Source organism: Myotis yumanensis, unplaced genomic scaffold (assembly GCF_028538775.1).
Source record: "Myotis yumanensis isolate MYYU_CA2020_CCGP unplaced genomic scaffold, mMyoYum1.0.hap1 SCAF_8, whole genome shotgun sequence".
NCBI classification, from domain to species: domain Eukaryota; kingdom Metazoa; phylum Chordata; class Mammalia; order Chiroptera; family Vespertilionidae; genus Myotis; species Myotis yumanensis.
The window spans coordinates 7251298-7275442 of record NW_027223759.1 but is presented as its reverse complement, the minus strand read 5'-3'; the positions used below and the strand labels follow the sequence as shown (position 1 = coordinate 7275442).

The 24145-nt window shown below is 39.7% G+C and overlaps 1 protein-coding gene across 2 annotated transcripts in view; it reads right to left on the bottom strand.

Moving 5' to 3' along the window:
- PLCL1 (phospholipase C like 1 (inactive)) overlaps nucleotides 1-24145 on the bottom strand; it is a 243177-nt gene that overhangs the window by 37410 nt on the left and 181622 nt on the right. For both annotated transcript variants that reach the window (XR_011472375.1, XM_070421773.1), the window contains exons 2-3: nucleotides 10648-13122; nucleotides 7946-8149 (exon numbers count right to left, since the gene is read on the bottom strand). Coding sequence is in view for 1 of the 2 variants with exons in the window: in XM_070421773.1 (XP_070277874.1) it covers nucleotides 7946-8149; nucleotides 10648-13122 (2679 nt within the window). In the remaining variant the exon portion in view is untranslated. The remainder of the gene's footprint in view (nucleotides 1-7945; nucleotides 8150-10647; nucleotides 13123-24145) is intronic.

Genomic DNA, 24145 nt, shown 5'->3' with positions numbered 1-24145 from the left:
AGGAAGTTTCAATGCACTAAGTGTTCAACATCTTGTCTTTCAATAACGTGCTCTGGATGGGCACATGCCTGCAGGCTGTTCTTTCTCCGGGTTCCATTCCTACACAAGCCAACATCGTTTTTGAAATGCCAATTAGCAAAATTTCCACATAGATTTCATAATGAAAGAGGGGAATGGAAGAAGAGTATCTTTCCTTATCTAATTACAATTTAAATTAATTTCAATAAGCAAAGCTACATACCAACAACTTTTTCCCATCTTGAGACTCAATATATCTCAGTATAATACTGACAGAAGAGAATGTATTTAACCCAACTCATTATAGTTGGATTAATTGGGATACCTGCCAGTATATTGATTCCATTGCAAGAGTGATTAAAGATAGCAATTAGCTCTTTTTGCTAGATTCCTGGTCGTGCTAACACAACTACTCTCCACATCCCACCCCAACTGACTTAGTAAAAGATTAAGTAACCCTTGACTCACGTTCTCTAGAATGTTTTGATTTCTTCTTTAACTTCAGAAAATCTGTTGCTCTTACCATAGTGAAGTTTTAACTTTTATGTTAATGATAAATAAGTCAACACAGAAGTCACCTTCAGAAAATGCTTTGGGCTTATTTTTTTCCAGTTGCAGTCCCCTGTGACCATTCCTCCTCTGAATGCTATATTCAAACACTAACTGTCCAAAAGTTCTCACATTAATGAAAAACATTTCAAAGGACCAAATATGTTAGGCAAATACTTTTTGACTATGCATGAAAAGTTAGACAGGTGAGAACATTAGAAAAGTAAATTCAGCTATCTAAAGAGAAAGGGTATATGTTTGTTTTTTAGACACCCCAGTGATGTTCTATCATCAAATGTAGAAATGTGACTAGAGTAAAATGTTAGGGCTGGGACTAGAGGTGAGCTTCTAAAATAACATTCAGTCTACATGCATAAAAACACCATTGTAGAAAGAAAAAAGTCAAACCTATTCAAACAAATTATGACATTATCCTGCTAAAAATTGCTAAGTATTGTCCAGTGTAGTCACCCACCATTATGACCGTGTATTAAACGGTAAGGAACATGAGCAGATCACCAATCCCAGACTCCTAGGTCTGGGCTGGACTCACCAGGCCGTCTGTCCTGAATGTAAGCTACTGGAACACAGGGCATGGGGTAGCTCCCACCGCCTTTACTATACATACTTCAGTGGGATATTTCTTAGAGAAAGTCCAGAGTGGGGAAGTGACGTTTACTGTTTCAGAGACTTGGGCCAAAAAAATCACAGAGCAGTAAAGGGCAAGTCACAGAAATGGTGCTCTGAGTTTACATTAAGTTTTTGGGACAGTTACTAACAAGTTTCCTGAGGACGAGAGTCACCAAGACAGCACTGCGGCAAGCAGTCTATAGCGCCCAGAGTTCTCCTCTGTGAGTTCCAAGCCCGCAAGGGGGCAGCAGTTTCACTGCTCACTTTTAGGGCCTATTCTACTTGCCTGGATTATTGATCAATAACATTCCCAGTTTGCTTTCATGCTTTTCAGAAGTTGTCACATCCCATCTCTGGCTGTGACACGTGTTCGATATCAGGAAAGTCACCTCTGCTTCAGTTGCACTAATACCAGCTGGGCATTTACATAGTTACAAACCCATTCAGTGTGTTAAGGGAGATTCTAGACAGGACTGCTCCCAAGAAAAATCGTAATTACATGAGCAATCGCTGGCTCACCTTACCCAGACTTGGAGAACCCTTTGTCGTTGGGATCTCTTACTTTTCCCAGGTAAAAACTGCTTATAGGACAGAATCAAAGGTACAAATTACCGATAATCTAATGTGCTATTAATCATGGAGACTTTTTTTGCATTTTAAAAGAGATAAAAAATCTTGCTCTGCTGATGTGGTTTAGTGGCTGACCAGTCAGGGCACATGCCTGGGTTGTGGGCTCGATCCCCAGTGGGGGGCATGCAGGAGGCAGCCAATTAATGATTCTCTCTCATCATTGATGTTTCTCTCTCCCCCTCTCCCTTCCTCTCTGGAATCAATAAAAATATTTTTTAAAATACATATAAAAGAGAGAAAATATCTTTAACTCAAAGGAATTAATTGTAATTTTGAAATTTTAAGTACCATGGAGCAGATAGCAGCCATGTGTTTTAAATAAGATATGGGATAGAGAAATGGAGGTGTCTTCTGAAATTATGCCATACAAATAAGCCTATTCTATTATGGATATATTTAGTTTTTGGTTCTTTGATTTCAACACAGATGGTACAATCCTATATAATAAAAGTCTAATATGCAAATGGTCGTGACGCCCTCATGCCGTAATGACCGATCAGCAGGAGGCTGCATGCAGGGCAGGCGCGAGTGGGCGGAGCTGCATGCACGGCAAAGCACACACAGGTGGACAGGGACTTGACGCCCGGCACTGGCAGGGGATGTGAGGCTGAGTTATTTTCATATACATTTTATTAATTTTCTTTCATCTCTGACACTTCTATTATATAGAAAGGGCAAATAGCAATATTAAAATAGTTCCTCTAATTAATTCCCTTTTAATGTGCATGAATTTCGTGCACCAGGCCACTAGTCTAAAATAATAAAAGCGTAATATGCTAATTAGACCAGACATCCTTCTGGACGTCCTTCTGGATGACCTTCAGACAAAGGTGGGGCTTCGAGGGAAGCCCAAGTCCCAGGTGTCACAGGAAAGTCCAGGTCCCAGGTGCCAGAGGGGAACCAGTGCCGGCAGCCAGGGGAAGGAAGGCCTACTCTTGCACGGATTTCATGCATCAGGCCTCTAGTAGAATTATAATTGCCATACTAATGTTAAAATGACTTTTAACACTAAATGACTTTTAAAACCCTTAAGAGGAAATATTTTCAAATCTTAAATTAGCCAGAAGTTTGGTAAGGGCTAGGGTCAACAGAGGTCATTCGAGAAAACCTAATTTAGAAAAGAATTCTGTGTAGATGAACTCAGGGTCAATGTTTTCTAGAACAGTTTCATTTATTTCCTTTTGATCAATAGTATAAATTGATACAATTAGTTTGGCTTTCAATAAATGTAGGTAACCTGGTTTCCTGATTTGTTTCTTTTGATACTGAAATAAGACAAACATTTGTATCTGTTCAGAATGATTTCAGGTTCTTTTCTGTATTTTTTTAGTGGTTACAACTTTTTTCTCTTGGATAGCATACACATAGTTCATTACCATATTTGAGAAATATAAACATTTAGGCAACTTGAGTGTAGGCTGAACACACAAGCTGTTCATTTTAGAATATCTGCCCCCTTCCACCATCACCACCCGGCAATAAACCCTGGATTTGTCTTCTGCCTTAGTCATCCAAATAAGTTCTTATTAATGTCTGTAAGGTTTTTAAAGACTTTTTATGAGAAGTTTTATGTTTTTATAACAATTGAGCAGAAGGAAGGAAGAGTTTCCATATACCCTCTCACCCCACCCTACCCCCAGTTTTCCCTACTGGTATCACCTTGCATTAGTGTGGTGCATATAGTACAATTCGTGAGCAGGTACTGATACGTTATTATTGGGTAAAGTCCACAGCTTACATCCAGGTTCTCTCTGTGCTGCATACCCTACGGGTGTTTACAGACTCATAGTGACATGTATCCACTTCTACAATATCACAGAGAATAGTTTTTCTGCCCTAAAACTCCCCCATGTGCCACTTACTCCTCTCTCTCTCTCTCTCTCTCTCTCTTTCTCTCTCTCTCTCTCTCTCTCCTACCTCTCCCAGCCCCTTGCAACTACTGGTCTTTTTACTGTCTCCATAGTTTCACCTTAGTCTATTGGTTTGTAACTTTGTGGATAAGACAGGAAAAAAATTAGCTAGGTTGGTGTCACAGAGGTAAACAGGTGGAATTTAAAGATCTACCACATTAATTTGTAGCATGAGAACTACACTATTCTCACCAAGAACAGATGTTTTTATTTACTTTTTATTCAACTAACATAAATGGATAACTTACTACATGCCAGCACTGTTTAGGTGCTAGAGATAACAGTAATGAGAGAGACAGACAGGGTCTCTGCCCTCTCGAAGTTATACATTCAAATTCAGGGACGAAGGAGAAGAACTGAAATTAAACAAAAGTCAAGCAAAATATTTTTCAAAGCTTCCAAGTAGAATGATGGAAATAAAACAGAGTTATATGATAGAGTGACAGGTGGGAACAGAGGCTAGAGAAGGCTTGTCTTTTCTTATTGACTTAAGAGAGAGAGTGAGAGACGAAGGGAGGGAGGAAAGGAGGAGAGAGAGAGTTTTTGTTGTTCCACTTGTTCATGCATCCACTGGATGCTTCCTGTATGTGTCCTGACCAGGGATCAAACCTGCAACCTTGGGGTATCGGCACAACACTCTAACCAACTGAGTTACCCAGCCCGGGCAGGGAAGGTTTCTCTGAGGATATGGCCCTTGAACTCAGAATTAAAGGATATGAAGCAACTATCCTTGCAAGAGAGAACCTTCTAGGCAGAAGGAACCACAAATAACATGGCCTGGGATGAAAACAAGCTTGGTCTGGTGAAAAGAAAGAAAGGAAAGGAAGGGAAGGAAGGGGAGGAAGGGGAGGGAGGGAGGGAGGGAGGGAGGGAGAGAGAGAGAGAGAGAGAGAGAGAGAGAGAGAGAGAGAGAGAGAAAGAAAGAAAGAAAGAAAGAAAGAAAGAAAGAAAGAAAGAAAGAAAGAAAGAAAGAAAGAAAGAAAGAAAGAAAGAGAAAGAAAGAAAGACAGAAAGATGGAGGAAGGGAAGGGAAGGGAAGGGAAGGGAAGGGAAGGGAAGGGAAGGGAAGGGAAGGGAAGGGAAGGGAAGGGAAAGGAAGGGAAGGGAAGGAAGGAAACAAAGGAAAGGAAGAAAGAAAGCCCATTGTGAATCAGAGAGTGAGCGGAAGAGAGAGTTTGAAGGTGAGGCTGGGAGAGGAGGGAGACAGGCGGGCAAGGCCAGATGATGTATGGACCCACAGGCCACAGTGAAGAGTTCCCATTTCGTTGTAATGGGCAGCCACTGGAGGATTTTAAAGCAGGAAAGTGACCTGCTCTGATTTACGATTATAAATGATCACTCAGGATCTACTGAATATCTTAGGAGACGTCCTTTAAATAAAGACTAACATTAATACACCAAGAGTATGAAAGATGCCAACCGTTACAATTCAGATCCTAGAAAGTAAAAATCCAGTTTCACATTCAAGGTCAAGATCATCATGATACACATCTGTCCCTACCCACCCCACTCCCTAAAGAAATAACCACAGAGATGTCAATGGTGTTTTTTATCACGAGCACAGTCTGCTGAGGGCACCATTCGGTACAAGAACATTTCCACTCAAATCCCTACCAAAATAAAAATAAAAAAAAATCACTCCATAGGCAACTATCAACCAAGATATCATTACAAGCATTTCTGCTTTCCACTGTGGCTTTTTACTTTAAGCTCTGGAAAACCATACTATGCCTGCAATTAAAAATTGCATTTTAAAAATCTAAATGAGAAATGGCTGATGTCCAGCAGGAAAAACTGAAAAACCAGACAGCACTGGACCCTCGGGGATGTGATATGGACACGGCCAACCACCGTCCAGTGCTTTGCTATTCATTACAGGCCCAGCTCCAGGGCACCAGGCTCCCACTCAGCAATAACTTTTCTTTCTTCGCTTAAAGGGGAATTGGAAGAATAAGTGATTTCTACTGTCTGTCTCTATGGCAACTAGCACCCTAATTTCACCTCTTCGATGGCAATATACCTATTCACTGAATAGCTTTCAGTTCCCATTTTATGATGAAAAATTGATTTCATGGGAAATGAGATATAGGCAATAAGCGAACTTTTCCTCCTGCAACCATGGAGCAGAGTTTATAAGAGGGCCCATCATTCATAAGCAGAATACACTCTGTGGGGTATTTTCTTTTTCCATTACAGGATGTTTATCCCAAATGTTATCTACTTGTTTTTTTAATGGTTAAATACGAGTATTACTCTTTTCTTCCTTAACATTTCTTTTTATTCAACTAGGAAAATTACTCAGGTTCATTGTAGAGAGTTAGGTAAATACAAAAATACATAGAGAAAAGCGTACACAAGAAAATAAAATCCCTCTTATTTAAAACCACTAATAATATCCTGCTAGCATTTTAGGTGTGTAGACGTATAAATACAGTTAAAAGACTGTCGGGTATGTTTTTGGAGCCAGAGTTTGTCACAGAACAGAGATGCGTTCTCTACATCGTCACGTGACTTTAATGGTTTCAACGGAGTGCATGGCATGGTTTACTGTATTTTATTTAACCAACCCCTCTATGTTGACATTTTAAAAGATAAATATTTATGTACAAGTTTGTTGGCTTAGAGAATAATTCTCTGGAAAGGAAATATATAGATCAAACAGGATAAACATTTTAAATACTTTTTCCAAATTGTTCTCCCCTTAAATTATATCAACTTATCTTCCCACTAGCAGTAGATGGATGGCAGTATCTTAAATTTTCTTAACTTCCTTATCAGAGGTACTGTTTAAAAAAATAATGCCAATGTAATGGAGAGGGGAAGTATGTCACTACATTTCTTTAATATCTTTAATTTAAAACGTATTTCAAGGTGAAAAGTTTTTACATTTCCATTATATTCCTGGGTAGAAGAGACACACCAATTGCCCGTTCACCTTTGAAACCAAGACTATTTGTTATCCCCTTTATTTCTCAGTAACAGAAAAGATGGACTTTCGGTTGAACATTTGGAAATAAAGACATTTTCCATCCTCCTTTACATCTGAGTGTGTCTTTGTGTCAACTCCAGGCTCTATGATATTTCAGAGAAATGTCCTCAAAGGAAAAGGATATGGCCTATAGTTCTTTATCCTCCCTGCTAGTTGGAATGTAGGTGCTATGGTTGGGGCTTCAGCAGCCGTTTGGACCGTGAGGATGGGGCAGGGATGGTGGAACAGAAAGCCAGAGGAAGCCCAGGTTCCTGAGAACTTTGCCAAAGTGCCACCTTGGATGGCTGGTCTCCAGATTTTTTAAAATATATTTTATTGATTTTTCTTTTTACAGAGAGGAAGGGAGAGGGACAGAAACATTGATGAGAGAGAAACATCGATCGGCTGCCTCCTGCACACCTCCTACTGGGGATGTGCCCGCAACCAAGGTACATGCTCTCGACCGGAATCGAACCTGAGACCCTTGAGTCCGCAGGCCATCGCTCTATCCACTGAGCCAAACTGGTCAGGGCAGGTCTCCAGATTTTTATGTGAGAGAATAAAACTGTATTTTTAAGCCATAATTGGCTTGCATTTTAGTTTCATGAAGCTGAATTTGATCCTGACTAATGTAATATTTTCTTCCCCATACTTTTCCCTTATCAATTTTCAAGTACTCTTTCTATTTTAAGGATATTTATTTATCTGGCTTACACATTACAAATTTTTCTGATTTGTTATTTGCTACTTCATTTTTTATGGAAAAATATAGTTATTCTTAAGTTTAATTGCTATATAAATACATTACACATTCAGGAAAATTAGAGAATAGTATTAGCTTAAAAATACAGATTCCTAAAAAATATGTTTTCTCAACCATCATAAGGCAGCACAGAGGAGCATTCATTAAGTTCACTCCCTATGGGAGAGCAATTAAATGGCTCTTTTGTCGGCTAATGTTATTTAGATGATGGGATATGGATGCTTTCGAGGACTTAATCAATAATTCATTCTTTGCTAAAAGAGATTTTCCATTTGCAGCCTGTGGAGCTCGGGGCTCAAAGCACAGCCTCACAGGTCTGCCGGGGGCTTATGGGAAGCCAAGTGGTTGGCCCTGCCTCCACCCCCAACTAGGGTTTCAAAGGCAACCACTCAGTGTCATTCATTACAGTCCCTCAAAAACACCTCCTATGATTTCCCCAGCCACACACAGATCAGAACTACAGTCATCACTTCCTACCAGATCATAAGCAGCCAGCATCTTTTTCTGCACATCTGGAATTGCCCCCAGCGGCTCCAGATAAGGAAAGCTGTCCTTCATCACAAGGGAGACGGAGGGAGTGTTGTCACTGGCGATGAGCCTCGAGGACAGAGTCAACAGGCACTGCTTCAGACTGGCAATGGGAGGGAGGCCACACAGCTCCTTCACAGACACGATGGCGTTCTGTGGGGAAGGAAACACGGAATCACACGCCTGACCACGTGACACATCACCCCAGCACATCTAGGTTCACACAGAAGTGCATTCATTAAAAGCACTCCCTTAAATGCACATGTAATTTAAAGTGAACTGGATTATAACCAACCAAAAACGTTGTGATATGCACCAAGGTAACCCAGAGCCAATTCACTGTTATACTTCATCTTCCTTCATTTCTAGCAACTGCCACAAATATGCACAAAGCAACTCAGATTATGCCCCAAGGCCACCCCGCGCTTTTCAACGCAGAGCCCTGGAATCGTCACACAAATTAGCACTGGCTGGTCATGAGTGTCTTACTTGGTTTGTATCATGATGATCATTAAAACATGTCAGCAGCGGCACATTGGAGTGCATCTCCTTTGAGCTTTTCCCCTCGGGGTAGCAGGCTATTAAATACCGTCCTCTTTTGACTAACCATCAATGGTATTCCTCTGTCATCCCAGCAGAAAAGCACCTGGCAGAAGCGCGTGCTAACACACAGTTCATGAAGAACTGCATTTAAAAGCTCTGTTATGGGCTTTCAAAAATTCATTTAAAGTCATAAGAATTATAATTATTCTGTTTTATTAATGGTGAACAGTACTGAACCTGTATGTGCCTCATGGATTTAGTGACAATGATGGTATTCATTTCTCTACTGATTAGGCTCCAAATAATCTGTAACCCCAAGGACTTTATGTTGAGATGATATAAGTTATCAATAATACTTGGAAAAACTTTATCCATAGCCAACTCTGCTTAATATGTGTTTTATTTTAATATATTTTTATTGATTTCAGAGAGGAAGGGGAGGCAGAAAGAGATAGAAACATCAATGATGACAGAGAATCATTGATCGGCTGCCTCTTGCAGGCCCACACTGGGGATCAAGCCTGAAACCGGGGCATGTGCCCTGACCGGGAATCAAACCATGACCTCCTGATTCATAGGTGGAGCCTCAACCACTGAGCCATGCCAGCTGGACCTTAATATGTATTTTAAATACATAATATATGCAATGTATATATTTCAAGAATTATATAGAAATATATAAAATCTACTTCTAACATATGAAGTTAGATATAAAATTGAATTATAACTAATGTAATACAGGGATGTATATTAGTTATATAATTATGTCAGAAAGTCAGTAGAGCCTATTTTTAAATAATCCTTATAATCTAAGTATTTGTGTGATTTACATACCATATTATTTTTTTGGCATTTTGGCTATTTAAAATTGTTTTAAGCCTATCCTAGAACTTCTTTGTGAAATAATGTAAAAGTAATCTTTTCACCAACCAATGGGATGGAGTTTGACATCACATGACTAACAACTATGAATGGTCATGGATATTCATAGCAGGCAATTCTGGATTTAAAGCCGAACATTGCAATTTATTCACTGTAATATCTGGACAATTACTTAACCACTTCAAGCTGGATTTCTATTTTGAAAGCAGGGTTTTTGGGGAGAGTTACTGGTAAACTGTTAGCTAGAGGGGTACATAAAGTGCCCTGAAGAACATGCCTCTCCTGTTTCCTCTCCTGCATACAACCGCTGCCGCTTCCGCAAACCCACACGTCGTGGGAACTTCGTGAGGACTTGGTGTCAGATGGCTGCACAGTGGATAAGTATATTCAATAATACTGAATAACCTACAGCCATCTCTGGTTACAAACACTAATGAAAGGAAGGAAACTAACACTGGATTTCTATATGCTGAGACTGGGCCATTAACACACACTCTCATCTAATTCTCTTAATAATCCTGTGATGTACATATTACCATTTTTCTTACCTTATGTGAAGAAAAGTGATGATGAGAAACCTAAAATAATTTGCTCAAGATCACAAGGGGATAGAGTTTAATCAAAAATCTTCTAGTATATCCTTTCCATTAAACCACATTTTTAAGAGAAGACTAAATAGTTTTCAACAAGTTCATTTTTGTTTGTTTAGTTTTGCTTGCTCTTGTTGGGAGTAATTCATTATTGCTGTACATTTAAACAACAAAATCTAATGGGCATTACACTCATTTTATATGACTTCAAATTACCTTCTATGTTCATATCGGCAAATATTTTATATATACAGTTGTAATGATTAAGCATGTGTTTGTATGTATATATATTTTATGTATAATATTTTCTATTCTTTTCACATTTCATATACACATTCCCATCAATCAGTTTAGTTATATACTGGGGATATTTAATAGATTTGCAGCATTTTTCTACAGTGATACTCTGATAACTAGCTTAGTGCAGGCCAAAGTTAACATAGCATTACAATTAGAAACACAAAATAGATCTGCTTTATCACAGGCAAAACGAAACTTAATTCAGTGGTATTGGGTACATTCCACCTTCCTGATCATTATTTGAGGAATCAGATCATTACCAAATCACAGTGTTCACTGGTAAGAGTGGGGTCAAAGTAAGCAGGGGTCAGGGAGGCAAGCAGGGATTTCTCCTACCTGCATGTTTTCTCTCATATCTATGGCTTCTCGTAAGGGATGCACTGCTATTTTAAAGATGTCATCTATGGGTTTGAGACCGACGTTCCTGAGCATGGTGTACTCTCGAACTTTCTTCCCCATCCTCACGGAGAGGCTGCGCTTCTGCGCCTTGCCCCCGCCGCTGCGGTTCGTTATTGCTATGTGGACAAAGAGGGTCACGTGCTCCATGATGTCCCCCACGAAGGAGCGCAGGGGGACGTGCCGGTAGCCGGGCTGCAGACACTCGAAGGGAATGGTGTACTGCCCGATGAACTCATCCCCAATGTAGTCGTCATCCAGAACCACGAAACGGATCATGGCCAGCTCGGGGAGGTTCACCTGAAACTCAAACGTTTCATCAAAAATGGGATTGTCACTGTTTTGCTGCACAGTTTTCGTTCTTTGCTCCGAGCAGTCCGCTGGAATGCCGTGTATCTCTATACACACATAGGGATCTAGGACATCCCCTTTGGCACACGCTCCCTTGGGCTTGGGGAAATTCTGGCCGCTGATGATCTTGATGTGAAGAGCGAGAGGAGACACCCCAGGGACAACGCCCTTCGTGTTCGCGCTGAAGTAAGACACTTCATCCCGCATGATGGACGGCCTCAGCACATAGCCGCAGCCTCCGTTCTGAAGGAACCAGCCCGTGTGGAGGTCCATCATTGGACCCGGCGTCTGAAAATTCATCGCCACAATCTGGCAGCCACAATTCCAGAAGTCCTGTGGGTTCAAGTTACTGGAGTCAATCCTCATGGCACTTGGATAGATTCTGGATAAGAACTTCTTATTGTAATTTACAAAATCCTCTGGGTATTCATTTGCAATTCGGCTGGCCTCTGATTCGCTAAACGAGCAAATCTCCCAGTAGTTTTGGCTTCTCATAGACAGCTCGAAATCCCTGTACTGAACAGATTGACAAATCGATACCAAGTCAGAGAGCTCCCTGCACAGCCAGATGTGTTTCTGCTCACCATTGTAATCTACCGACATCCTTCGAGATATTTCGGCTTCTTCATCTTCATCTGTTACCTCTCCTTCTGAAGCATCGGAGTCAGAAGGCAGTTTCTTTCCTTTCACGATGATCATCCTTTTTAATTTTTCGGGTGATGGGAGGTAGGCTTCTGACGGCGAAGGTGCTTCGGTATAGAGTTTAGTGCCAAAGACCTTTTTCATCTGCTGGGCCATCACCTTCTGCTGGGGGAGCGAGCAGTGGTTCCCCAAGCACAGAATGAGCGGGTACTCGGAAGCCACAAAGGCAAATTTGTTGATCACCTCTACGACACTTCGGAAGGACAGGTGTGTGCTCATGTTATTTCGGTTACAGAGGACTGGTTCACCGTCTGAACCATCACTCACATCGAGCTCAATGCTTCGACAGCCCATCTTCAAAGCTCGAACGTACCCGTTAATGTCAGCCGGCCCCCTGAACTGGTCCTCGATGAGATAGGTGTTGTGTGAGGCGCTGATGTAGTAGTGAGATAACGGCTGGGTCATATCCTGGGCAACCTTTTTTTGCTCCGGATCAAAAAGGTCACATTCCGGTGACAACAAATACTGGGTAAAGCCATCGATGGCAAGGAATCCTTTCTGCCGGCCCTCTTCAGAAAGCTCGTATCTCCGAATGATGTCCAAGCACATATCCTCAGTGATCTGGGTGACCCCTTGCTCAGCTTCTAAAAAGAGCATCAGGTCATTGGCGTCCAGGTACTCCTTGTTTTTCGAGATCTGTACAAGCAAGAAATACACTTCCGGCCTGGTGCAGAGTTCACAGAAAGCCTCGCAAAACTCCTCCTCCGTCACGCGGGTGGTGAGCTTCTCCTTGCTCTTCTGGATTTCCTTGAACTTTAACCTGATCTTGGATTCCTTCAGGGTGGGGTTGAGTTGTTTTATCAACTCCACCGCGGTGTCTTCCAACATGATCCCATTCCCATCCACGTCTGCTGCCACAAACACCGTTTTCAGCCACATGAACCGGGGCGTGTTCTGGTTGCCCTCCATGAAATCGAGGGGCTGCTTGCTTCGAGAAACCAGGTACCGTAACCCCGACACCCAGATGTTTGCCACGTCTGCTGAGTGAGCCACCAGGTCCAGAGACTCGTAGTTTTCCCCGTGGAGGATGGAAAAGGCACAGTCCTCGCAGATCTGGTCGGCGAGGCCATTGTTCCTGAATGTTTCTGTGTTCTTGCCCAGCCTGATCTCTTTGACGGCCGAAATGTCGAGCTTGGCTTTCTCCGGGTCCTTCTTGGATGGCTCCCAGCGGAGAGCGAGGAGGTCGGTGTCCAGGGTGAAGAAGCGGTTGTAGATGCGCGAGTTGGGCCGCACCTTCTTGAGCTCACAGCCGGCCTGCATGAAGCTGATGCAGTCGCTGGCGCTGCTGACCTTCTTCTCCGACGGCATGCTGCTGAAGGACACGGTCTTCTTCCGGCCGCCACCCTTCTGGTTCGCAGGATCCTGCAAAATAATTGGGAAATAATGAAGCCATGGCCTTTAGAAAACAGGGACCTTCAGCAACACTCTGTGGACTCCTCAGACTCCATTCAGATGTGACGGTTGTTTGGACGGTGGCTGGCCTAGAATGTTCCTCTCCGCTGTTTCAGAAAAGAAGGACTGCTGAGAAAATTGATGCTATTCGGTTCAGAAAAAATACTTATTTTTCAAATGCCTGCGTGTTCTTTGAAGTAAAATCAAGCACTATTAAGCTAACTGCAAATCACTCATTTGCTCATTAAAGCAATTTCGTAAGAAACTCTACATGTTGGCAATTTGACAACCTAGCTGAGTCCATGTAGGTGGGTGAAAGAAATAGAGCTGGATTTCTTTTTAAAGTTTTCCTTATTTGTACTTAGCAACCACTTAAGTTGTATACATAAAATGAGTTCAAATAAAAGATTTTAACCTTAACATATTTTACATTACAAAAAGGGCTTACACTATAGCTTAACTAAGGATTATTTTTTTCCTCAAACTATTTTGAAGAATATGAGGGTATTGAAAGTCAGATTGAGAGCTAACAGTGGCCAATAACTCCCGCTTGAGTGAATTTTCAGACCGAGGTACACAATTGAAATGAACATTCTGAGAACTGCACCTGCATCTCAGTCTACTGCTATTTGTTAGGAGCTCCAGCTTAGAACCAAGCAGCTACATGACTAGCTCCACTAACTTGTAAGGTCCTTCCAATGGAAGTTAAGTCTCAAAGCCTTCTGCCATAGCTATCACAGGGAACATGTGCATCCTGCCTTTCCCCAGTCCTGGAAGTGTGCTTGGAACTTAAGTCTCTGAGACCCGGTCTCCTCAACCCATTTCACCCTTCCCTACACAGCATGCTCATTTCAACCATTCAGATTAGTGTATCTTATACAGGTCAATTCTTTCCTGTGGCTATTTCCTCCTTGGGTGTATCTAGGCCTTCTTACTGTCGTTCCTAAGTTATACGTCCAGTCCTCTGAATACTCTTCATTATGAGATGACGGATGTCATCTGAGTCCTAGACTGTCTGCTGTGTCTATCACTCCCACTTCATTGGCACTGAGCATCTGACCGATGCCACTTAAAACAGGGTATTTCTTTATACGTTCCTCTGTTCACACCATGAACTGAAGTTAATAACGCTCCCAACCACATCGTCAATTCAGATAATTCTCCCAGGAACAAACTTCCCAAAAGCACCTTCATGCATTTTATAGTGCCCGATTTTGTAAGCATACAAAGAGGAGAGTGCACAAGGAGCAAAAATAACTAGTCTCAATTGTCGTTATTCCACTCAGTAGTATGACCTTTGTAAGTCACTTAGCTTCCCTCTCTGAATCTTTATTTCTGCTTTAAGTAAGAATGGATAATCCTTCTCCACAATGGAGTGTTATTATGAGACTCAAGAGAGAAAATGCACATACATTCTTTGTAAACTGTAAGTGCTTCTAAGGTCATTCTTTTGAAGGAAGAAGAACATTTGCTCATACATGTGGTCATTGGAGGACCATCAGTAGGCACAGACCAGGACATTGGAAATTATCAAAAAACTATTCATTCTGACCTCTGAGCATCTAAGACAAATGCTCAGTAATAAACTGAAAGTATTTAAAAACAGCCGCATGGTCCTGAAAAGTATAGCCAAAGTAGTCCAGGCTGCCTCCTTCACCGACATCCTTTACAACAGGTTAGAATCTCTTCACTAAGGCCTCACTTAATTGTGGTCTTGCCTGTAAGAACCTCCCTATCCAATGACTTGGGAAAAGGCACAATTATTTATTAGTCCATTAACTACAACCTTGCCCGTGAAAAGGAAACAAATTTTGCTTTAGTTGTAGAATGTTGGTGGGCTGATCCATGAACTCAAATACATACCTTTTTTAAAGTGACAAAGATATAAATTACCCAATGTAGATGACAGGCTCTTGCCTCTCGGTGCCCTGGCATTAAACTTTGCTCCTGCTTTTCCAGAGGGTTGTTATTTTTAATTATCCCATCGTGGCCAAATTCCTCATCCTTAAGTTAAAAACAACTGTTTATACGCAGAGGCACTGTTAGAACACATTTAAATTCGTCACAACCCACACGCTCGGGAATATCAGATGTTTGTGTGTATTTTTCCACACCATCAAGGCAGGCACCTAATGGCACTGCTGAGATGGGATTAATCTAGCAAGTAAACTTGAGAGGGAAACTGTGAATTGTGAGGGTAAATTAGACGGTGACTCAGCTTTTAGAGCTACCATTTGACTAGTCATTTAAGCTAATGAGAGCTTTCACATTAAAATTTATTTTTATGTAAGCAGGTCATGTTCCAAATAAGATTATTGTCAACAGAGTTATAAAACCTCTACTAGTTCCTAACAAACTTCAGATGGGAAATTAGTGTTCCTCTAAGTGCATGTATATAGTTCCTGTACCCTGTGCACTATTATGTGTTATTATGCCAACCTTCACTGTCTGACGCTCTACTCATGATCTGAGCTACCATTTGTTTATGAAAACAGAACTCCTGCTTTCAGAAGAGATTTTTCTTATAAGCCTCTCTTCTTTGTGGTAAGATCTCCCTAAATCTCCTTAAGTCAAGCCATTTTCTCTCCTAGTAAGTTAAGCCTCCCGGAGATGAATGTCTTATATCTAGCCTACAAAAGAATCCACCTGCCCTTATTATAACACTCGTTTTTTGCTTTGACTTGCAACTTCTGCATGATTATAAAACGGATCCCAAAAATGCCTTAAAACTTGGAACCAGTGGAAAGATATGATCTGAGATTGTCATTTCACAAAGGACAAAATCCAAAATTATTACAAAGCCCCAAATGAGCAAAAAACTGATCCTAGCACATGTGAACTAATAATTAGCTTGTCTGCTATTGACTAGAGCCAAGATTACTTCTACTTAAAATATGCTAGAAGAGTTTCAGGACTCGGCTTCCTCTAGGTCTGCTCTTTCAGGGTCATACTATGCAATGGCTCTGAAGAGTCAGGAGGAGGGAAAATGAAACAGTCAGAATGGACAGGGAGGATGGATGACTACAAATCTCCTTCTGAGCGTCTGCGCCACCATGGCCCCTCTGCCAAGCCCCATACCCTCAAATATTTTTTACCCTCAAGAAGATGTTGGTAGGTTGTTGGTGAAGGAAGACTGTTCAGGTAAACAGACAAAGGATATCCCCAACTGAAAAAAGTTGACATCTGGTTAAAAATCTTCCTTGTTGATAAATATAAAACATACTGGATGATGAAATGAGAACAAACCCATTGCAGTTATCTGTATATTGAGAAGACAGGCACTTTTTGCACTTTCCAAGAGAAACCAAGTTTATTCTCAGTTCAGGCATGCTTTTGCGAGCTTTATTAGACGATTAAATTGTCTCCAGTAATCAGAAGGCCTATCCAAAAGATTATTATAAAGTGTGGGAGCTTCCTACTTATCGCAAAGCTAAACTTTCTCACTCTAGAATTAAGGGGAAAGGCTAAAGTACCAATTCCCTCCCCACATTTCTCTTAGAGCAGCTTACCAAAAAGTTTAAATTTATTAGGATGAATAGCATCTTGTGAAAGGTCCCCTAAATTCAAGCTTAGCCTCATATTCTAGGGGATCCAAGAATAAGTCTGGCATGGAGCTCAATCTTATTTCCTAACATTCTATGTTTAAGTTTCCAAATTATCATTTCACAAAAGGTATCACCTTTAAAGAGGTTAAAAAAATAAAATAAATAGCCCTAGCCGGTTTAGCTCAGTGAATAGAATGTTGGCCTGTGGACTGAAGTGTCCTGGCCTATGGCACATACCTAGATTGCAAGCTTGATTCCTAGCCCTGGTCGGGATGCATGCGGTAGGCAACCAATCAATGTGTCTCTCTCACAGAGATGTTTCTCTCTCTGTCTGTCTCTAACCCCTCCCTTCCACTCCAGTGAGGTTTAACAAAATAATAATAATAATAATAATAAATAAATAAACAAACCAAATTTTGTTTATATGGTCTCTTAACATTTTCAGTTAATACTTTTGGGTCTATTATTTTCTTAAATTAACCTATACTTTATATAAAGTGTTTAATCATCAGAATCAACAAGTCTCATAAATAGTAATGTCTTAGACAAATGTTTTATTCTTATATTCTTGTTTCTAATATATCTATATCATACCATAAAGATTATTTCTATCTAATCTCATGATGAAAGGGTTGACTTCAAATCTTAGAAATAATTTCAAAATATTAGGGGGAAATGTACAAATATTTTTAAATTTTCATTTATTTTTTACATCATTGCTTATCTACTATGAGGAACCATAATTAAGTGATATTTCTATACAGCAGTGAAGGCTTTATAGCTCCCTAAACATATTTTGTTAAACTAAAATTGAACAAAACACACATACATTCAAACTAATAAGCTTGTTTTCCTAAGTTCCCACTGGTTTTTCTCTTTCTATGACCAGTTTAGTTGGATATGCTGCAAGTTTCTTAACAAAAACTCAACAAACAAAATCTCTATTCTTCACAATACACAACACTGCCATTCAATACACGCACAACTTTGGGTCTCAATCATGAAACTATGAACTATTTTAACATAACAATTTCAGGAAAAAGTATACTGAAGCAGAAGAAAAAATAATTGAATTTAGCCAACACCAGAAATGTACACTTAAAAATGGTTAAAATGGTGGATTTTATGTTAAGTATATTTTATCACCAAAAGGAGTATACTGAATCACTGTGCAAAAATATAAGGATAAAGAAAACATCACGCACGCATATCCCTACCTCTGACCTGATGAGCAGGTTTAAACATCTAATTATATTGTCACGTATTCTTTTCCTTTTTTTGACAAGTTGTTTTTTAAAAAGTGAAGAGTTTTAAAATGATTCTTTGTTAAAACAGAACAAATTTACCAAACCCTAAAGAACAGCAATCAAAATAGCAGGTGTCAAATTGTGAATAAAAGGAATCTGTCTCATAATGCAGAAATCCAGATTTCTCAACATGACATTTGCTTTTCTCTCTTAGTTAAAAGGTGGTGAAAACTTAGTTCTGAAGAGTTCTCTTTAAAAAGTATTCACAAAAATGTATCCTATCTAATGAAAGAGTGATATGCAACACTCCAACACACAGATGGCCTCCCCCATGTGGACACAAAATGGCCACAAGATGGCCAACAGGGGACGGCAGTTGTGGAACATCAGGTTAGCAGGGGAGGGCAGTTGGGAGGGACTAGGCCTGAAAGGGAAGGCAGTTGGGGGCAATGAGGCCTGCAAGGGAGGGCAGTTAGGGGTGACTGGGCCGGCAGAGGAGGGCAGTTGGGAGTGACCAGGCCTACAGGGGAGGACAGTTGGGGGGGAACCAGGCCAGCAAAGGAGGGCAGTTGGGGGCAATCAGGCAGGCAGGCAGGCAGGCGAGTGGTTGGGAGCCAGCAGTCCTGGATTGCGAGAGGGATGTCTGACAGCCCATCCCACCAGGATCGGGCCTAAACAGTCAGTCAGACATCCCTCGAGGGGTCCCAGATTGGAGCGGGTGCAGGCTGGGCTGAGGGACACACACACACAAACCCCCATGCACGAATTTTGTGCACCGGGCCTCTAGTTAGATTATAATGAAAAGACAACTGAAATATAGGCAGTAAACCTTCTTTTCACTGTAAGGGTTATATCTGTCCTTAAAGATAACTCCGAACACTAATTCATTCTGGTTTTATGCACTTCCAAGCAAAACTCAGAAACAAAAGGTTGGTACATAAAATCTTCAAAGGATTGTGACAATATAGTCTAGAATCCAAATGAGCCCCCACCTTGGATATTGAGAGACTTCTTGTCTCCATTCTTCATTCCTTAATTCAACAACAATGACAGATACCTACTACATGCTAGGGACTAGCACAATGTAGAGTTGAAGAAACTTATAAGATCTGATTTTTATCTCATATAGGTCATTCTGGACATGCACTGAAAGGATATAACGTGCATAGAACTGAAGATGGCAGAGTAGGCGACTCCTATAGCTTTAAATGAAAGAAATGATGGTCCAAGGTAGCTTTCTAATAAAGGGGATGGAAAGAAGTGGGAAGTATCAAGAAATGGGAGCATACCTAAATACCTTTTATGAGCCACAATGTAAGAAACACTATATCCCGATCTATGTGCTTAAAGTGTTATTTACTTAACACCTGAAACAAACCTACTTAGATGATGTTTCTTCAACAACGGTGGAGTAAAAGCAAAGAACTGCCTCTCCTGAACCTTCTCCTATATTCCTTCATCTCTGTGATTCATTCCAGAAGTAAAATCATTAAAACCTAATAAAATCACTCGCCTTTCACTGCAAATGCTCACAGGTAGAATCAAAGACTGTTTCACCTGTTTGGAATTGTGTGGTGTTATTTTTTAATGAGGCAATTAAGTCCATATACTAGTAGATGAGGAGACCTGGACATAGAGAAAACCATGTAGATGATGGCCTTGGAAGCCTGCATCTCCAGATACCCACTTCATCCTGCTGTTCTGGTGACACCTGCCATTTCTGTCCCCCATCCCCTGTACCCCCCCAGCATTAGGGAACAAACCTGCAATTGTTTATTATGAAATCCCACTGACCAATGAGCTTTCTATTCTCAACTTCATTTCCTTCAGGTCCATAAGGGTAGATGCTTTCCTATAATGTCAATTGCTTTCATGGGGAAAGCCTCATTTCTCACTTAAAGCTTACCAATCATGTCTTGTGTCCTTCACAATTCACTTTGTATTCAGTTACAAGGAACATTCACACTCCCATTATTCTAGTCAAAAACATGATCTTTTCAATTAACCCCAATGCTAGATGCGATGCCCGGTTTTGTTGATTTTAAGACCCAGGAAAAGATACCACAGTGCATTGCCTTCGCAGCACCAGTATGAACAAAATGCGGTAGACACCAATAAAGGTCACCTGACAATTATTCCACGGCCTCTGAGGAATGACCTGCTGCTATCAGTCCTGTTCCTCAAGCACAGGTATCCACATCACACTCAAAAACACAGCATTAAAATGCATCGGAGCCTGTGCGACTCTCAGCAGAGGTGCCAGGAGCCAAGCGGGCCTGGAAACTGAGATAGGATTCTGTCCTTCATGAGCTCCCATCCAGCAGGGCCCAGGAACCCTGGCTGAACTCCTGCCAGCCCCAGCTTTGCTGTTTCTGGAGTGAGGATTAATCAGAGGCACTCTTTATGGAAAGCAGCATGTCATGGCCACTGAATAAAGAAAATCTATAATGAAGAATATGTAAACGTATACTGTTAACATCTATGCCGAATGCATCTCTTTCAGTGTATTTTTGTAAAGATTAGATGCAACACCCTAGGGATAAGCATATAACTTGATGCTTAATTAGGGCATCCATCAGAAATTGATAAATAATTAGTTAGGTCTTTAAATCTATGCATAATTTTATTTTTTCATTCTAACATTGCACATTTAATTAAAGTACTTTATCTGAAAAATTAAAATATCAATAGAATGGTACATTATTAAATGGCATTCATTTCACAAATGTTCCTGACAAAATCTCACATTTTCTTTGTGTGCTAAATATAAATAGCCAATCCACAGAATAGTTCCTCCCTTTTTGTGGCTTTTCAATTTTTTTTAATAGCTTTTCAATTTTTAATAGGAGTATTTACCATCAACTATGAAACACCAATATATAATTTACATTGATTTCAGTCCTTTGGGGATTTAAACATATTCTCTAAGCATCCAAATTTGAATACAGCATTTTTTAAACTGGAAAGAAAATACCCAACATATTTCAAAACTCTGTGAGTTCTACCACTTGCTATCATAGGGAGTTACAGAAAACTAGAGGCCCAGTGCACGAATTCATGCACCAGTGGGGTCCCTCGGCCTGGACTACAGGATAGAGCCAAAACTGGCTCTCCGACATCCCCCAAGGGGTCCTGGATTGTGAGAGGGCGAAGGCCAGGCCAAGGGACTCCACTGGTGCACAATCAGGGCTGAGGAGGGATGCTGGAGGTTGGCCAGCCAGAGAGGGACTGCGGGAGGGCTCCAGGGTGTGTCTGGCCTGTCTCACTCAGTCCTGACTGGCTGGACCCCAGCAGCAAGCTAGCCCATCGGTCAGAGTGTCTGCCCCCGGTGGTCAGTGCATGTCATAGTGAGCAGTTGAATGGCCTTAGCATATCATTAGCATATTACACTTTGATTGGTTGAACAGACGACCAGACACTTAGCATATTAGGCTTTTATTATATAGGATGAGTTTCAGAAACAGAAGTGATTTATAAAAATAAGAAAATCATTTAGAATTTGAAAGTTGCTATAAGAGTAGATTTGGAAAGTTCTCATCACAAGAAAAAAATGTAACTATATGTGGTGATGGATGTTAACTACATTTATTCTGGTAATAATTTCATAATATATACATATATCAGATCATTATTCTGTACACCTAAAACTAATACAATGTTACATGCCATTTATTTCTCAATTTAGAAAATCATTTAGAATTATATTAGCTTAACTAGAAATAAGAAATATAATCAGCCTTGTTTCAGGGCATAAAGTTTTATTTGAAAAATGGTCACCTTCCAGAAATTCACTGTTTTCTATGAAATATTCGCTACAAACAAGATTTCTGTTCATATATATCATTTATAAATTCTAATTAGGGTATATAAAACAAATTCTCATTAAGAAAAAAATCTTATAGAAAATTTAAAAATAATAAATTTATTTTTAAAAAACATTTTAACCCTAGCCGGGAGGCTGAGTTGATTGGAGCATCCTCCCGTACACCAAAAGGTTGAGGGTTCTATCAGTGGTTGGGGCATGTACAGAAGGCAACTGATCAATGTTTCCCTCTCATTTCTCTCTCTCTCCCCCTTCCTCTCTCACTAAAATAAGTAACAAAATATATCCTCGGGTGAGGATTAAAAAAAAAACATTTTATAAGTGTGTGTGACATGGGACATGCAGAGTAAATGTCAATTTTATAAAAACATGTCTATTCAAACTTAAGAAACACTTCACTTATAGTCTAAATTAATTTTCCCTAGACTTAGAGAAGTCTAGTCTACCATTTAATAAATAGATGTGTAAATTAACAAATAGACAACTTCTTACATTTGTATGAAGTCTTTATAGATTCTAACACTTACATTTAAATTATTTTACACTTCCCCATTGAATATTTCTTCTGTAATAAATTCCTAAGAGCAATCTCTGAGCTTTTCATAAGGTAGATCTCTGAACCACATACAAAATAGAATGTCAATTCTCCTGACCCAATAGAATGTGCAAACACATCCTTAATATTTTTTTCTCTTAAGGTGATAATAGACTATGCCCTTCATGACCAGTTACCATAGACATGTAAAAGCTTTGGTTCAAACAGCCAGCTTGACTTGAACACCAAGATGAATCTGATTAAAGGTGTCAAGCTTTATCCAAAACTTCCAGAATGGGTTAGTACCATCTAACACTTTAATCCGTGTTTTATTACCTCTGATTAAATGAACATAAGCTTTTGTCCAGTGCAACAAACAGATGGCAGGTCTCAAGAGAATGCATACTCACTCTTATCACAGGGACTCTTTTAGGGTGACTGTCCTCCCTCCCCCTGATACTCAGGGAAAACTTCATGGTCAAAGTGGAAACCAATCAATTGTCTTCATTTAGAAAAAAAAATGTGAAAAGAAACTAGGTAAGGATAGTTTTATTTGAGGTAATAAAACTCAAAGCCTAGAAATACCTTACTGATAGAAATTACTGAAATGAATTCCTTCTTCCCACAACATTGGACTGGGAACTAATAGATTTTACTCTCACCCTCATCACCTACTTGCATGACTTTGTACCAAACAAAAGTTTCTGTGTCTATTAATTTTATTTGCGAAGAATTATAATTTTGGTCTAATTCATAGGGCTATCTCAGGATCAAAGGGGGAAAGCATGCTAAAGCACTTTGAAAAGCACAAAATTCCAAAAAAGTGAATTACAGATCCACCTCACTTATGATAAATAAAATATGGCAATGTATTTAAAGACCAATAAATTATTCAAAAATTCAGCTTTATTCCAGAAATGCAAGAATGAATCAACATTAGGCAATCCATTCATGTAATTCAGTAAATAAATAGGTTAAAAAAGGAAAACAATATGATCAGACCTATAAATTTCCCAAAGGCATTTGATAAAATACAACAAAATCTCCCAACAAAACTCATAATAAACTGAGAAGAGAACTCCTTTAAGATGAAGAATAAAAAAAAAAAAAACATCCTTTATCAGAATCCTAGAGGAAACATATCAACTGGTATAGATTTAGAAGCATTCTCAATCAAAATCAAAAAGAAACAAAGCAAAACTTACTATATTTGAGCATAATTGTGGATATTTAAGCCAAAGATCTCATTACTTGCATATGACAATTTTGAAAGGATATATTCTAATTGGTAATAGGGGTTAACTCTAGGGGAAAATTATAATTATCCAATTAGTTTTTTCTGTATTGCTCAAATTATTTAAAATTAGCATATACTATATTATGAGAAAACATATTAAAAATATTTCTATAGCATTAGTCCTATAGTTACCTCATTAATAATCAAAAAGATGTACTTCATAGAGATAATTTATATCTTTTTAAGAATTACTTGAGGCATAACTAAAATGTTTATAATCTCAAAGTTCATGGGCTTATTTTTATTAAAATAATTACACCAATGTTATTTTAGTTAAAGACAATTAAATATTTATTTTTCTTGGAACTGGTTAATGCATCCCTATTCCAGTGTGACAAAATATCCCTTAACTCTTTGATTTGGAAATTATTTTAGAATCTTACACTTTAAAACTACTAACTTTAATAAGCCCTGGCAGAAAGAATGTCCAAAGCACAATTCAATTTTATAATGTGTCTGTAAAATTAATCTCATGAGTACTTAATCACTTAAATGAAAATGGAGTGTATGTCTCCTCTTAAATCAAAGCTTTGCTGCCTGTAAGCT